We start from the raw sequence: 18644 nt of genomic DNA, 5'->3' as shown, positions 1-18644 counted from the left end.
AAGAACATGACCCAACTATATGCTGTCTACAAGAGACCCACCCCAAAACAAAAGACACACACAGGATGAAAGTGAAAGGATGGAAAAAATTTTTCCATGCAAATGGAAAAGAAAAAAAAAAGCTGGAGTGGCAATACTCATATCCAACAAATTAGACTTTAAAAGTATCTTGGTAAGCGAAATAAGCCAGTTGAAGAAAGATAAATATCACATGATCTCACTCATTTGTGGAATATAATAAACAAAAATAGATCCAGAGACATAGAAGCATCAAATAGACTGTTGAAGTTCAGAGGGAAGACAGGGTAGGGTGGGGGGTGGTAAGAGATCAACCAAAGGACTTGTATGCATGCATTTAAGCAAAACCAATGGACAAAGACAGTAGAGGGATGAAGGCATGTGCTGGTGCGTGGGAGCAGCCAGGGAGAGGTCAATGGAGGAAAAAGGAGACATATGTAATACTTTAAACAATAAAACATTTAAATTAAAAAAGAACACCTAACAACAATGAGAATTCATTACAATATCAATGTGATGTAAATATCGATTTGTAACAGGTACAAATGTTAAATTTGTTATTTTAAGAATATTTCTTCATTATAGTATAGACAGATCTTCTTTTCTTCCCATTGTTTATAACAGATGAAGTAAAATAAAGTAAAAATAATATATGAAAACACTTATTAACAGTGCAGTTTTCTTGGTTCTCCAATCTCTACTGACTTCTCAACCTAGCGCCTCCTGCAATACACACACACACACACTCCCTTCTTGCCTCCAAATTTACAAAGAAAAGAGAGACTATCAAGTGAGTTTCCCACTCAAAGACTTTTAAGCATATCCACCTTCACCCCTGGTACATTTTTTATTTTATTCCAATTCTGGAGTTGACTTCCTCAGATTGTGCCCTCCACATATGCTTTGTCACCCATTCCCCACATTTGGGGAGAGGGAGTATGCTGTTAATTGTACCCCCTCATTTATTAATTTTTCTATCCTACCTGGATCGTAAAATTAAACAACCAATTAATAAACCTCTGTGGCTGGCCTCTACTTGCAATATACAAATCCTATGAGTCGTTAAAGAAAAATGTGAAGAAAATAACTAAAAGATAAAGTTTGGCATTGTTCAAAATGCCATAAATAAAATTAGAATTAAATGACAAGAGGAAAAATATTTGTCACACATGTCAATGAACTACTTTTCTTAAGTTATAAAGTGCTTTTATGAAAATCAGCAATTTTCACCTGGTGTGCAACAAGAATTTTTTTAATATATATTTTTATTGATTTCAGAGAGGAAGGGAGACAGAGAGAGAGAGAGAGATAGAAACATCAATGATGAGAGAGAATCATCAGCTGCCTCCTGCACTCCTCCTACTGGGGATTGAGCCCACAACCCAGGCATGTGCCCTGACTGGGAATCAAACTGTGACCTCCTGGTTCCTAGATCGCTGCTCAACTGCTGAGCCACCCCAGCCAGGCTGCCACAAGAATTTTTAAAATATGTAATACCTGACTGTTTAGTCATGGGCACTGACCTCCTTTCCCTTAGGTTGTCAAATTAAAAAATGACAACAGCCAACACAACAATAACCATCCAGTGTGAATGAATCAAAATTATACCTATTTCTGTCAGATGGGCAAAATATATATTTTTTGGTGTGCCGTAGATTTTTAGTAATTAATTTACGTATGCCATGAGATGAAAAAGGTTGAAAATCACTGAAGTAATGCACTAAGAAAAATAACCAGAAAAAAATGGACTAAATGCATGATTTGGTGGCTTGTAAAAAATATAAACTTATATCACTTATTGGCATATGAAAGACATACAATTTCAATTATGAATGAAGAACTACAAATTACAAAATGATGCCAATTTCACCTATAAGATTAGCAAATGCCAAATAATCTAATAACACTCTGTGTTAATACAGATGTGGAAGTATAGATGCTTTTCATCTTATAACTTTGTTCCCCATTTAAATTATTTCTTTATTATCATAAATTACATTTTTGGAAAAAATAAAATATTATGTTAAGAAATCTTTCTCTTGACCTGATTTTTCCTCAAGATAAAGTTTTATCATTCTCCATCCCTTATTAGATTGATGTCACAAAACAGTGGCTTTAATGCCATGAGTTCATTTCTACCAGTACTCACCTATTAGCTACTTTATCCTGAATCTGCTTTTATTTCTCCATGCAGCCATCTCTTGCTAAATCATTAATTACTTCCAGTTCAACAAATGCAAAGACCTGTTCAGTATTATTTCCACTTACTCGCCTAGAATCCTTTGACAGTGGTGGTCTCATCTTTAATCACTCTCTCCCATTGGCTGGATGACAGGGCACTCTCTGAGTTTTCCTTCTGTCTCTCCAGATTGGCCTCTCCCTCTCTTCTTTTTATAGTTAAGCTTTTCTCCAACCATTAAGTATTGAAAAAGTTAAGTTCCTCAAAGCTAAGTTCTTCAACTTTCTCTTTTAATTCTACACACCTATGTCTTCCCTTAGTACATCTGAAATACCATGATAACTCATTAATTTTTATTTACAGCCTATATATCTCTTTTGAGCTCCAGATTCAGATATTCTCCTACTTTATTTTTATATTTAAAATGCACATTAGGTCAACTTATCCAAAACTGATCTTTTTTTTTTAAATATATTTTATTGATTTTTTACAGAGAGAAAGGGAGAGAGATAGAGAGTCAGAAACATCGATGAGAGAGAGACATCGATCAGCCGCCTCCTGAACATCCCCCACTGGGGATGTGCACGCAACCCAGGTACATGCCCTTGACCGGAATCGAACCTGGGACCCCTCAGTCCGCAGGCCGACGCTCTATCCACTGAGCCAAACCGGTTTTGGCTCCAAAACTGATCGTATATCTCCTGTCTATCTCATACATTATTTCCTTCCAATTGTCTTCATTTCACTAAAGGTACCATCATTCAAGCTGTTATACAGCATAAGAAACTAGGAGTCATCCTTGATTTTTCCCCTCCTCCTCCAGAGTATCCAACATAGCAGCTCCTACATTTATTTTTTCAACTTAAGTTATACATAGTATACAATAAATTGAACATATTTAATGTATACATTTTGACGAGTTTGACTAAACCCCTAATACATCTCCACAAACAAGGTAATAAGTAGTTCTTGGTCTGCCACCTTTTCATCACCCACCATGTCTTAGTCAATAGCATAATTTTTGTTAGGGACACCGATACCCTGTATCTGCCTTAACTCTTCTATCCATAATCCACATCCCAGAATTATCTTTTGGAAATTCACAGCTATCATATTTTAGCCCCCCAAAATAAATTCTTACCCAATAATGGAATAAGTATCAAAATACTGCAAGGTTTAAATATTGTCTCCTAGGCCCCTCTCCAAATTTTTCACCCATGCTCTCCTTACTCTGTGCTCAACCCATATGGTTCAGAAAATTTTCCATATCATTCTAGGCATATATATCTAAACAGTTGCCATTTTATAGAATTAACATTATGCAAGTAGTCTGTTCTTCCCAACACACTGTAGATAAGCAATAAGACAATTCCAGGCAAAATGGGCATGGTTTGGCTGACTTATTTGCATTATGAATTCATTACAAAAATCTCAAAAATTTTCAAGGCATTTGCTAAGCTCATTTAATTTTTAAAATATAACCTAACACAGAAAGAACAAACAAAAATAAAAGTAAACTGAGCTTATCCTAAGTGTGAAAACATTTATGCTGCTAAAAATCATCTCATTTATGAATATATATTCTTTTCTCATAGCTTGACTCTAGATTCTAAGAAACATCCATCCAAGTGAAATTGGGGGTGGGGATAAGAAACTGGCATGGTCTTGCCCAGTCAGTCATTCACCCTCTCTTAGTCTCAATTTTCCCCCCTATAAAATGGGGATATTAATATCAAGCTCAAAGTCATCTAAAACTTGATATACCAAGTATTCTCAGAGCATTTAATTAGTGTTTTTCTGTCTCTGTCTCTCCTCACTTTCTCTCCTTTCATTTCCTCTCATCTCCTCTCATCATCACCTATTCTTACTTCCTCCCTTACTCTCATTCACTCCCTCCTCATCTCCCCACATATATAAGAATTCAAGAAAAATAACTTTGTTTTACATAACAATTAAATGACACTAAGTGACCCCATGGAACACAAGTATACTTGTTTTCAAATTGCTTTAATTTGAAATAAATACTCTGGCACTATACAACAATAAAGACTAATGTCTATTTCTGGTTAATAGCTACTATCATTGTTTTACTAGAACAATTATTTGTAATTCTACCCACAAATATATTCATTACAATAAGCTCTTGTCCTTTCCATTTTGAGAAATATTGATGTAGTGTGACCTCCTACTAAGAAATACCAGGTATAATTCCCAAGTATATTTGAATTTAAGTATATTTTCTCTCATGGCTTGGTAACAATCATCAAATTAAAGAACAGAGAATCTTCATTCAAATAGATAAACAGTTTCAGTTAATCTTAGACAAGAAAAAGTGATCTTTACCTAGTTAATTTGCTAAAAATTGGTCCTTGTTTCCAAGTTCATATTTAAGTCTACAGTTCATAAATAATATATCTCAAATAACATTTTCTGAGGTCAATAACTAAAACACTGTATCCATTCTAAAATAAAATAAGTCCCTTTATAAATGTCATTTTTGTTTAGATTATTGATCCCATCCTGTTGGCAGAGCCAAAGTGTTTAGCAAGACTATTTCAGGGACCTGGAACCGACACTTCTATTGGCAGTGAGACAGCAGATTACCCAGATCTCAAGTGAGAAGACACAGTGGCCAGGTCTACATCACTCTAACATTCGAGTGACGTGCAGCACAGATGGTGAGATATGTTGATGGATGAGGTTGTCTTAATCAGTAGAGTTATCTTAGTCCGGCCAAACATTTTAGTTGAATGACCTATTAAAATTGGCTGTGCCAAGGCCACTGGAGAGATTTATAAGCAACTAAATTCGTTAAATGCCAGATTCTCTAAACATTTATGAATATATATTCTTTTCTCCTAGCTTGACTTCTAGTTTCTAAGAAAGATCCATCCAAGTGAAATTGAGGGTGGGGAAAGGAACACAAGTATAGAGTGGGAAAGGAGGAAGGATAGGGATTGGGAGAATATATGCAAACAAAATGATCTCAAAATACTAAGAGGAATTTTTTAGGGGGCAACATTAGTTTAAAAAGGCTAACTTAAATTTGAATTATGTAGGATAGTTTCCTTATACATCAGGATCTATGAAGAACTGAAAATTTGCTAACAGTTTATAACTTCTCCCCTATATTTATTCTATAGGAGACAAGCTAATAGAAAAAAGCATTGGATTAAGGGTCATGGTAATTGGGTTCTTGTATAACCTTCACCATGGCATCCAAACTTTTGAAGTACCAGTTTTCTTGACTTATAAAATGAGAGTGAGTAGATGGTCTAAATTCTCTCTTACAACTACTAAATTTTGCTTTTCAGCTCACTACCCCAGACTTCCAATTTTATGATCAGGAATACTTTAAAGTTACTGAGAAGCAGTAAAACACAATGCTAAGTACTCAGTCTCTAGAGTTACACAGACTTATTTTAATTTTATCTTTATCACATACATGTATATGGCCTTCATATCATTATTACTCAGTATTTATTGAGTTTTGAGGTCATCTATAAAATGGAGGTAATAGTACTCAACATGCAAGTTGTTCTTAGATTTATTTTGTTTTAATTGTACTTATAACCTTTTATTTAACTTGTTGTCCGTAATATCCATGAGAGTAGTGATTGTTGTCTGTTTTAGTCACTGTTGTATCCCAGTATCTTAACACAGAGTAAAGGCACTCAATATTTGCAAATGAATAATTAAACAAAACAATGCATATAAAGGTCTGAGCATAATGCTGGGCATATAGCATTTGATAAATGACCCTATAAATGTTTTTATTAATACCCAGAGTGTCTCTTCACTATGAAGAAGCAGGAATAAAAGAAGTAAAAATGCTTCAAAGAGAAGAGGAAGGGGACTGAAGACCATACTGCTGTTTCCAATTATTTGAAAGAGTATCATATGTTACTTTCCAAAAAAATAATATGATCCAATGGGTGGAGACTTCAGGGAGTTATTTATTAATTCAGAGTAAGGAAGATTTTTCTAAAAAATTGCTCAAAGATGAAATGAACTGGTGCTCAAGTCAATGTTCAATTCTTATCAGCCAATCAATGACTGTATTAAGAAATCTAATTAAAGGTTATCAAACTATCACCTTATGCATGAAATAATTTGAAGAGAAGTTGTTATAAATAGCATATACAGAATAAATTTTAAAAACCTAGGAAATACTGAATTATTTCCTTATGGTGCTGTTGACAATAAAAATACAGATGGAAAATAACAAATAAAGTACCAATCAATTTTCTTTGTGTACATGTAATCAAAAAACATTTAGTCATTGACAAATTAGGGCTAAAAAAAATGCTGTTGATTTGTCTTATTGATGTTGGCCAAAAAGCAGATAGGGGGCACAAAATCCCTTATTCCCTATCAGAAAGGCAGGATTGTTTAAGGCCAGCTTTTTCTTTCCTGTTCCTTTACCCCAGTTGCAACACTGCAATTTGGAATTTAAAAATATTGGCAGTGGAAATGTCCTGGGTTGTATGGAACTAACTGGTGCATCACTCTTGCCAACTGGGAATGATTTTAGATAAAAATGCATGACACTGATGAAAAAGGAATCTCACTCAATCTCACTTTTATGAAGGATAGTAGCCTCACATTAAAATAGTGCCATCAATCTACTGCCATCAGGTCAGACAGGAAAGAATTAGGTACATAAAGTGGCAATCATAAAATATGGCCAAGCAGGAGCTATGTCTGATCACAGAAGGTCATTTAAGCATTTGGAAAAACAAAGGAACCATGTTGTTTTTTTATTGATTTGTTTTTTGTTTGAGAGAGAGAGAGAGAGAGAGAGAGAGAGAGAGAAAAGAAGGAGAAGGAGAAGGGGAAGGAGGAGAAGGAGAAGAAAGGAGAAGGAGAAGGAGAAGGAGAAGAGAGAAGAAGAAGAGAGAAGAAGAAGAGAGAAGAGAGAGCAACGTCAATTGGCTGCCTCCTCCAAGCCACCTACTGAGGATCAAGCCCAAAACTGCAAAGTCGAGCTTGTGCCCTGACTGGTAACCGAACCAACAACCTTCTTTTCAGTGCACAGGATGACACCCAACCAACTAAGCCACACCAGCCAGGGCCATGTTTTTTGTTTTATTAGTTTTAAATGAGCTATCAAAAATTAATCACAAGTGAGTTGGCTTTCTATTTTGGACAGTCATATTGAGGAAGATTCAGTGGTTCTGAAGGTTTTCAATAATCTTTAAATTGGCCATCTGCTGAGAAAAGATATGTGATCAAATGATAACTTTTCCAAGGTACAGTGGGGTCTTGACTTACGAGTGTCCCGACTAACGAGTTTTTTGAGATACCAGAAGTCTCTAGGCCGATTTTTTACATTGAGTTGACAGAGTAATTTGAGTTAACGAGCTCCTTAATGAGCTAGGTCTCGGAATGAATTAAACTTGTAAGTTAAGGCCCCACTGTATAGAACAGTGAACTGCACTCACACATTCAAGCTATGGTGTCAGCTGACTGATGGCAATAGTTAATTTTATGTGAAAACTTGCCTGGGCCATGAGGTGTCCAGACATTTATTTGGCCAAACATTATTCTGGGTGTGTCTATGAGGGTATTTCTAGATGATATTAACATTTGTATTCATAGACTGAATGATGCAGATTGTTCTCCCTAATGTGAGTGGGCCTCATCCAACCAAGGGAAGATCTGAATGAAACAAAAAAGCTAAGTCAGAGGGAACTCTGCCTGTGTGCCCACATGAATTAGGACATTGGTCTTTTCTGTTCTTTACACCTGAACTGAAACATTGTCTCTGCTGGTCTCAGAGCTGCCAGCTTTTGGACCAGAACTACAATATTGGCTCACCTGGGTTTTGTGATATATATACTAGCACTCTCACTATCATTTCTGTTTCTCTGAAGAACCCTAATACACTGGTTCCACGTCAGCAGGGAATGAACTGAGTTGTGCCAATCAAGCGGATTATCCAGACAATTAAAGTCAATCCTATAGAAATTAATCTTTTAGAAAGTTGTCTGGTAGCAACGTGGGTAACCGGGCAATGTAATAACACTTTTGTTATATAAAATAATGAGCCAATTTTCCAACGCTTCTAAATATTAGTTTTGTAAGCAATTCCTTGCTTTCAAACCCCAAATTCTATGATTCTATTATTATGAAACAAGCTTATGTAGCCATTCTCAAAATCAATTTCAAAAGCAACAGCAAAAAGTTTCAAATGTGTTTACTTCCCAAGGGAACTATGCAAGCATTTAGGAATCCATCTCGTTTCCTTACAGTCACTTTTTGGAGGACTTACGTACTCATCTTCTCTACGCGTTTATTCCTGTTATCCTCATTCATCAGCACATGGCCTATCTACTTATTTTCCATGATTATTTCCAGGCTCTGGTGTTTTATATTTAAACTCTATTTCTACGACACAGATTAAGCTTCCAAAGCAACTGTCCCTGTGGACCTGAAGATAAACTTTGATGCTGCCAAATTCCTGGTATTACCTCCGTGTGAATTTTCTTATTGTCACTCACCTTCCCAGAAGCAGAAATTCTCCAGCTAGACCGAGGCGCCTCATGGCCATCAACAGTCCTCGCACGGTCATGCCCTCACAGAAGCAGGCTACCACCCGGGCCTTGGGCAAGTGACTCCTGAGCTTCTTCAGCAGCTTATCGAAGCTCTGCTCTCCCGCGTTGCTGTAGATTTTGTAAGAGTGAGCAATGCAAATTCCTTCCTTGGCTGACATATCTTTGAAAGCTTCCATTCCACTTTCTCCGTAGTTGCCTGTGTGAAGACAGATAAGCAGAGGGGTAGTGAAATGGGAGTGTTGGGTTCATTGGTACAATTAGAAGGCAGACGTGCTGGGAGGTTGAAGGTTACTTGGGAGTCTTGGATTTGTAACCTGAAGACCTGAATGAGTTTTTGCTCTTTTACTGTCTTGCTCATTTGGAACAATTTACAGTAAAACTACATTATATATATTCATTGAACTTTTTCTAAATCCTCACCCAAGGATATGCTTTTATTGATTTAAGAGACAGAGAGAAATGTGTGTGTGTGAGACACACACAGAGAAAGAGAGAGAAAGAGGTGTGAGAGAAACATCGATTAGTTGCCTCCTGTATGCGCCCTGAGTGGGGATCGAACCCACAGTCTGGGTATGTACCTGACCATAATTTCAACCTGAAACCTTTTATTTTTTTAAAATATATTTTATTGATTTTTTAACAGAGAGCAAGGGAGAGGGATAGAGAGTTAGAAACACCGATCAGCTACCTCCTGCACACCTCCTACTGGGGATGTGCCCGCAACCAAGGTACATGCCCTTGACCAGAATCAAACCTGGGGCGTTTCAGTCCACAGGCCGAAGTTCTATCCACTGAGACAAACCAGTTAGGGCAAACCTCAAACCTTTTAGTGTAAAGGACAATGTTCCAACCAACTGAGTCACTCGAGTAGGGCTTCACTGAACTTTTAAAAAATTTTCACTGAGATAGAGAATAATATTAAAAGTACAAGTAATTCAGCTCCCCTTTGATACAAAAAAAGCTTATATTCTAGTGTGAGGTGATGAGATGTATTTATCTATTTTTTTCTTCTATATTACTTACCTTTGCTTCTCATTGTATAACCATATCACCCCAGTGATTAGTGTATGTATACACACACACACACACACACACACACACACACATACACACTGAGTGGCCAGATTTTGAGATCTGGTGATTGTGGGGGCCGCCTAAGCAAGGTAAAGTCTCCCTCATGTGCTTGAAAGCACTCCTGCACAATATGAGCACCGTGGCATGGCGCATTGTCTTGTTGGAAGAAGCCATCTCCATTGGGATACGCCATCAACATGATAGGATGAACTTGATCAGCAATGATACTTAGGAATGTTGTGCTATTCAGATGTTTATAATGATCTGGCCCTCTAGCAACTTCAGCAGAAAATTATAGCTAATTTGCCTACAAATGTCAGGTGGTCATAATAATCTAGCCATTCAGTGTGTGTGTATATATATATTATAGATGATGTACAAATATTTTATGGCGTATTATATTTTAGATTATGCATATTTTATTAATAATCATAAGAATTTGTGGGTTTTGTCCCAACTGAAAAATTCAGATCCTTGAGATTTTAGTAATGTCATAGTTAAATGTATAAGCTTATGAAAAGCATTTAAAGTTTCATTCTATACAACCATAGGAAAGTTAGCTATATTAGGGAATAATTGAAAATTTCTGAAAACTGTAGGGGCTAAGGATTGTTGGCAGTTTTTTAAAATTAACAGAAAATGGGGATCAATATCAACTATCGACTGTTTGCTAGGAAGTGTAAGACCTTTGTATATATGATTGCATTTTACTTTCACATTAATATTTTGAGCTATGCATATGACCTCCATGCTACAGATGAAAAACCAGGTGAAGCAGTTAGGTTTATATTTCCCAGAGTTTCACGTGCGGTAGGTGGACAGCTGCACTCCATCCACAGATATAAGAGTAAAGATTCTGCTCCCTGGATTCTTCTATGGCTGACTTATAAGAGAGTCAGAAACGCAATAATATCTGCATTTCCCCTTCCCATTTAAATGCTTCAATTTTAGATAGTTTTTTTGAGCCTTTTAAGGCTCTATAGCTCATACTGGGCTCATTTTCTGAGTTTTCAAGAAATTAGATGGGTGAGGGGCATTGATTTGAAGAATACAGGAGACTATTATGTGACCCAAGCTGAGGAAAGTATAAAGATGTAATTGGCCTAATAATCAACCATACCTAGGAACTGGAATTTCATCAGAAGGAGATATCAAATGAATAAGAGTATAAGGCATTCATTTGCATAGGTTTCACTATATGACTATATTAGAGATAACGTATCAATAACTATACCTGTACAACATTTTTAATTTTGGAAAGTCAGTCCATATATATTACCTCACTGCTCCTCACACCTAGTCTGTGACAAAGGTAATATTATTTTTCCCTCTCAGCAGATAAATTTGAAGTCACATTTAGCAAGTAGGTGGCAGAGTCTTGGTTTGAACATATATCTTCTCTCTCCTAGGCTTATATGTGCTCCAAAGGTACCTTCTACTAAGCAGATACTTGAAGTTGAGGTTGGATTTTTGTGCAGTTTTACAGGGCAAAGTAGAACAGGCTATCTCAAGTCCCATCTAAAAATGCCAGGGGGCCAGCTGTACCTTTCCTTCTCCAGAAATAAAGCAACAAGAACCCTCTATGATGATGGCAGGTGGGCAATGTAGTTATTTTGCAATTAAGAAAGTTTAAAGGGCTCTCTCTGAAAAATGTGCCAAGGGGCCTAAATTACTAGTTTTACACTAATCTGAGTAATCTATTTTCTGATTTATTTTTAGCCAATTCTGTTTTCAACTGACTGCCTTGAGCTTAACGTTTTGATTAATGCTGGGGCATTTGCATAAATAATTTAAAGTTAGATATATAGCAACTGTGATGACATCAATGAACATTCTCAATACATTCACAGTTAAAACAAGAAACCATACCCAACAAATTCATAATCTTTATCTCCTCTCCTAAAAGCTGTTTTAACATTGTTTTCGTTTATACAGTAAGTTACATGGAAGCAGCTTGTATATAGGGAGGGAACTTAGTTGTTAGGAAGATAAGAGCTCTAATTCAGCTTAAACAGTCTTTCTAAATCTCCATTTTTCTCTCCTGAAAATCAGAGATGACACTGCTTAACATATGGGCATTTTGTGTATTACATTTAACATATAATAGCTGACAGGTAGCCTGAACCCAATCAATTGCACCCATTGGGATTATAAAAAAAAATATTCTAGGCATAGTTAAACTGCTCTCTCGGAACATCTAAAACAAATAATATGGCAAATGGCATTAGCACTGAACATTAGACTAAAGAAAACATGATTTTATCTGATCAAACCCCAAGTAGTACACTTTAAAATTGAAATGGAAAACAGTCTTAACAGATGTGAGACATAAAAATTCTGCAGAGTAATATTTTAATGCTGGGGATTAAAAATAGGAATATATGTTTTCTAATAAAATTGGGAAGACTGAAGAGTTGAGATTTTCAGTAGTTGATAAAATGACTGCATTCTGGAATTGCACAATTAAAAAAAAGGAGAAACTAAAAAAAAAGTTCATAGGCTTCTCAAAGGAAATGAAACAGATTTCAAGCGAGGTACAGAATGAGGACAAATCTGAGAAAGCAATTTTTTTTTCAACAGTGTAACAAAAGTGGTTAAGAAAGGAAGATACAGGGTAGAATTTCAAACTAGCCTATAGCTTCATTTTAAACAACTGGTAAAAGTAAGAAGGAACCCATCAGACATTCTTCTTTAAGTAGGAGAGGGTCTGTGACTTGGTATGATAACAAGAAATGTAATCATAGCCTGACTTGACTCAGCTCACACTATAGTTGCAATGATGGAAATTTCAAATATTGATTTATTTTGATTTTTGTTAATTCTCACTTGAAGATATTTTTTTCATTGAGAGAGAGCAGAAGGGAGGAAAGATGAGAGAGAGAGGAGAGAGAGAGAGAGAGAGAGAGAGAGAGAGAGAGAGAGAGAGAGAAACATTGATGTGAGACATATCGATTGGTTACCTCCTGTACGAGTCCTGATCGAGGCTCAGGAGTGAACCCACAACCCAGGTACATGCTCTTAACCAGGAATTGAACTTGTGACTCTTTGGTTGATAGGCCGACACTCTAACCACTTAGCAACACCAAGCTGGGCTTAAATACTGATTTTTAACTTTTGTAAATCCACAAAAACACAATATGAAAAACTCATTATGCAATAGAATATGTATGTGATCAATATTTACTATGAAAATTAGAGAGTAAAATGAGAGCTTGAGAGGTGGGGGCAGGAAGAGCTGGTGGAAAGGGGGAGGGTATTAAAATCTTCTGCTCCTGATTTGGAAGTAACAAACAGGAAAAAGAGAGATGATTAAGGGGATTATTTCAAGCTAAAAAAAATAAGAAGGAACTAATCTAATATCATTAAGTGAAGAAACGAGAAGATATATGAATCAAGAGATGTCTATTGTTAATAAATTTAAAAGGCAGGCATTTAAACCATAGTATATTCATACCACTTAGAAATAAAAAGGTAAGAACACAAAAACATAAAATTCACTGTTTTCTTGAAGCCCTTCTCACACTGTTTGACTTTGAAAAATAGGAAAGTACAAGTTTGATGGAAAAATCTAAATAACATAGTCGAAACTGTTAAAACTGGAGAGTAGAAATGGATAATTTTAAATGAAGTGACAAGTGAACATCAACAAATAAAGAAATTTGTCATGTTGATATTGAGGACAAAATTTTTCCTATAATATCCTTGAATCAAATGTAAAAGAGTAAATATTAATTTATAACTTTTAGATATCCTCATATGTTTCTGGTGAGATATACCAACATGCAATTATTCTTATACTACTTCTGTAATGAAAATAACTAAGGAATTTTCAGTAATTTTGTAAATCGCATTATTATACAGCAAATTTAATCAAAATCAAATATTATTTCAAACAACTGCTGAGATATCACTTTGTTTTGGTTCTGAGTTTCTATCACATCAGTTGGCTTCGGCTATAGTGTTTTTTAAAGATGCATAATTTTTTATCCCACTGCAGCCACGGAGTGAAAGTCTAATGCATGAAAATGTAAAACAGGACCAAGATTATTTTTTTCTTATGTTATGAAACACAGTAATCCTGAACCCATGACAGCATGATTAATTCACATTTATTCCAAGAGTAGATGCTCTAACTTAAGACTACATGAGTCATTTCTAGTATACCAGAAACTTTAAAAATGAGGTGATATCCACAAGATGTCACAGATCTAAATAAAAAACAGAAACAAAAAACAAAGTCCAGTTAATTTTTCTTCCTCCTGTCAAATGACCATCTACTCACTGATTCTTCAATATCAAACTCAAGGGATTTCTCTGCAAAGTCTTCCCTAACCTCCTATGCATCCCCGCCTTTGTGTCTCGTTTGATCTTACAATGGACTACTGCCTTTACTTCTCTGCGCTCCTACTAGGCTGTATATACCTTTTAGAACATGAATGTTATTTACTTTTGTATTTCCAACAGGGACCTGGAAGATAATTAACACAAGTTGAATAAAGAAAAAAAATGAATGAATGAAGAGTACAAAGTAATCAATACCTACTGAGAATTTTTCTGCTGAAAATAACTGTTGAACTAGTTATCTGACCTACAATCAGAAATGCATCATTTGTGTCTCAGTTGTATCACTCTGAGTGATTACATAATATTTCACTTAAAATGTGAAGAACAGAGTTGTGCAATAGTCAACACATCTGAATTTTTTTCCCCCTGAGGATTTCAGTTTTCCCTTGGATAAAAAGATTCTAATATCTCAACCTCAAATATTCTTTAAAGGTAGTTGCTCTCACTAGTGCTAGTTGACCTGTACTGTGTTAGCTGGGATCTGGATATACCTGCCTCTATTTGAGCCTAAAAGTACACATGGAAAGTCAGACTTGCTAGGGAATAACTTTAAATCTTTCTCCTAACCAAAGAGAGGTTATTTATTTGAATTTGATGCTTAAAAGCACTAAACAACTCTTTAGTATGCAATGTATAACCATAGATAACTGCTATTTTTGGTGGTACCAATTCACTATCAGTAACTGCTGTGCTTTTGTGGCTTAAGCATACTTTTGGATAAAGAAAACAAAGTATGGTAAATAGTATACTAGTAAGTGAGACATTTTTCTGGTAATATATGCATTGGAGATATGGTTCATATTTATAAACCTTATGTGTGTTGGGCAATGTGGTCATAAGAATAGAAAGTAATAGAATCATCATAAAAACATACAAGTAATTTTCTTTTCTCTGACAATAGTTTCCATTTTTCCATTGTACTTCCACTTCCCCCACCCTAATTAAACCCTCATTATTCCGTGCTTATATGGTAACATAACCTCTTATCATCTCCCATCTTTCATTCGTTCACACCATACCTACCATTATTTGGGGGGTCTTATTTCTAACTATGCTCTTTCATACGTACCTTAGATACCCCACATGTTCCCACCTATTACTTTTTTTAAAATATACTTTATTGATTTTTTACAGAGAGGAGTAGAGAGTTAGAAACATCGATGAGAGAGAAATATGGACCAGCTGCCCCCTGCATAGCCCCCACTGGGGATGTGCCCACAACCAAGGCAGATACCCTTGACCGGAATCAAACCCGGGACCCTTCAGTCCGCCAATGCTCTATCCACTGAGCCAAACCAGGTAGGGCCCCACCTATTACTTTTATTCAGGATGTTCTTTCTGCCTGGAATACCCTTTTCCCATTTCTCCATGCTGAAATCTTACCCATTCTTTCTGGCCCTGCTCAAATGTCCAGACTGGAAACTTATTTAGGCTGTAGACCGTATCTCCATAGGGCCACCCAGCAAATGCTTGCGAAACTAAACTTACCTGCTCCACCATGATTTTAAGGATCTCCCTAGAAGGATAGTGTAACCTAGTTATTCATTTGATAGATATTTACTAATTAAGTACAGGTATAATACTAAGCACATGGTAAATTACAGATATTTACACATTTTAGCCTATTAATCTATTTTACTAGTATAATACTGAAGAACATAATTTTTGTTACTTATAATTGCTAGAAATATTTAACAATGGTTCATTTACATTTATGAAAAGGCTGATTATACTGATGAGTTGATATTGAGAACTTGGCTAAAAGTACAGTCTACAATATTGACTTTTTTTTTTCCTTTATAAACCCACTTTATATTATTTGTTTCATCATGAGATTTCCCTGAGTCAGATGACAAGTTATGGTGCTACTATACTTTATTAGAGTTAATATTTAAATAATACATTCTGTATTTTATATTATGAACATATATTTATATGTTGCATGCTGTATATGTTTATGTATTATGTTTTGAATACATTTATATATTCTACTTTCTAAGCTGTAAGCCGCTTGAAGGCAGTAAGTACACTTGTTTGACTATATTTATCATCACATAGAGGGTAATTAGGGTTTTCTTGAACAGAAAAGGTGGTACAGAAAGATAGAAAAGAGTAAAATTTTCGAAAGGTAAATATATTTGTTCAAAAATGATTATCAAGTAGATGCTAAATATTTAAAAAACTATTCTTTCAGAAAGTATTCACTTTAGGAAATATTAATTAACTTCAAAGAAAAGTATTAAACTTGGACTTCCAGATTAGAATTTATTTTTCCTTTTAGTTGGACCAAATTATCTTTTGTCAAAAAGGAAATAAAATTGTCAATATAAACAGAAATTTAAAAATATATTCCAAATGGCCTTTACTACTAATATCCTGTTGCTATTATAAACAATGTATTCCATTAACAACTACTAGTAAAGGAAAATGCTGCCATTTCTCATACCATCCCCCCAAAATATGTGTGGGCAGGATCAATAAACCAATATTCAATCACACAATTACCACTTCCGGCTCTTTAATGAGGCCATAAATGTTCATCAGGATATCTTAGCCAAACCTGCCCATATCGAGTGGGCTGTGTTTTAGTTATACTGGTGGTTAACTAAATCAGCCAGAAGGGAGGAAAGCCAGAAAAACAAACACCTGTTCTCATTTTATTAATAGCTCTCTTATAAGAATGTTCTGTTCCTCTCTTTTTAAAATATATGTATTTCCCCATTCTAGCCATATGTGCAATGAGTATAGCAATTTCAAACTCTGTTGGATTAATTTGTTTATGTTTATCTCCAGCTACCAGATAATAATGTTCTTCAAGGTAGATATTTCTATCCTTACAACAAAAACAATGTACCGTATATAGATTTTTTGTTGAATGGGGAAAAAAAAGAAGGAAGTTAAGGGCCCAAGGAATATTTCTAAACAGGACCATTAAACTACAGAGCTAGGCATTTTAGATGCTGGAGATATGATTAATGAGAAAAAAATTTAAGCTAAAGCATTGGAGTAAAACATTATCATCATCAATCATGTACCTCATCAAGGTTTCATGAGTTATTATATATGCCTTTCCCATAAAACCTTTTCTAACAGATGGATTTCAAAGTTTTGTCCAATTACTTCACATCCTACCCTGGAGTCTTTCTATGACATTACCCATATCGCATAACACTGAACATAATGGCAGGCCATTATTGGATCTGATCCAGGCTATTTTAACATTGGAAGTACTAGAAGCATCTCATTTAGCAAATTCATTTTAGGCAATACTCTAGACATGGATTACGTAAGCAACACTTGAGCAATACTTCAATAGTAAATTCATCATTCAGTAGTAAATTCAGCAGAAAAAAAATGCTAGTATAATATAACTTAGTAACTTGGATTTTGAGCTATATGTATAAAATGTTATTTATGGGAATACTAACCAGGGCCACCGGATACTGTCAGAAAAAGTATATGTCAAGTGGTTGGTTGAGTGGTAACCTTAGGTGGTGAATTCTTCTTCTGTCTACCAGGAATGAAACTAGAAAAATAAGTTTGATCTTAAGAGAAAGGGTACAAGTTGAACACACTAATTCGTATGCAGCAGAGGCCATGAGACAGATTCGATGAAGGATGTATGCATGACAGCTATACCTGTCACACATGTGAAGCACAAGTCTGAGTTTCATCTCTGGTTCTGTTCTGTAGGTTTCTGAGCCCTGGAATGAAAAGTTGCGATATCTACTCCCTCCAGTGACTCTAGTTCTTGTAATTGGGTAGAAGAACTAAGAGAGAGAAAATTGAAAGAGAACCAAATATAGGAAAAATAAGATGAAGTTTTAGAATTTATTTTTAAATTACTGTGAAATAGCCAATTAGAAATACCATGCCGGAAACTGAATAAGGACATCTGGCTCAGAGACTAGAAGTCTAAGTTGGAACTGTTGAGGAGTCATCGACATATGGATAGTAACAGTAATAGATGAATGTGTAGGATGTGAAGGTAAGAAGAGTTCTGATTATACTCTAAATAATTCAAATATTTATGCATTAATTAAGAAGAAAAAGCTCACAAAAACAATGAAAAACAAGAGAAATCAAGACAATGTATTATGGAAACCAAGATAGCAAAGAGCTTTTATTTCTTTGTATAATTAACCTTGTGAATTAACCTTTAATTCATATTAAAATAATATGAATAGTTTAAAAATATTACTGATTTGGTAACAATAGTAGAAGCCATATAAGAGCAGGCTGTGTGATCATCATCACTATTAACATTTATCTAGATCCTGTGGAATTAATTGGTTAAAAAATCACTTTACTAGTCACTACAAATAATGATAATAATAATAATTCAAACCAAACAACCCTATGCAGTGGTTATTATTTCCCACACTTATAAATAAAGCATTTATGCTGAGAGAATTTGCCAAATAATGAATAGCTATTTTGTGGAATTTCAACTTCCATCTGTCAAGTTTCAA

At 35.2% G+C, this 18644-nt stretch overlaps 1 protein-coding gene across 1 annotated transcript in view; it reads right to left on the bottom strand.

Moving 5' to 3' along the window:
* Positions 1–18644, bottom strand: part of GRM5 (glutamate receptor, metabotropic 5) — a 432533-nt gene that overhangs the window by 275641 nt on the left and 138248 nt on the right. The window contains exon 3 of the mRNA XM_006759764.1: positions 8701–8950. Within this exon, the coding sequence (XP_006759827.1) occupies positions 8701–8950 (250 nt within the window). The remainder of the gene's footprint in view (positions 1–8700; positions 8951–18644) is intronic.

The sequence above is a fragment of the Myotis davidii genome, unplaced genomic scaffold, assembly GCF_000327345.1.
Source record: "Myotis davidii unplaced genomic scaffold, ASM32734v1 scaffold657, whole genome shotgun sequence".
In the NCBI taxonomy this organism is placed as follows: domain Eukaryota; kingdom Metazoa; phylum Chordata; class Mammalia; order Chiroptera; family Vespertilionidae; genus Myotis; species Myotis davidii.
This window is presented reverse-complemented; position numbering and strand designations above follow the sequence as displayed.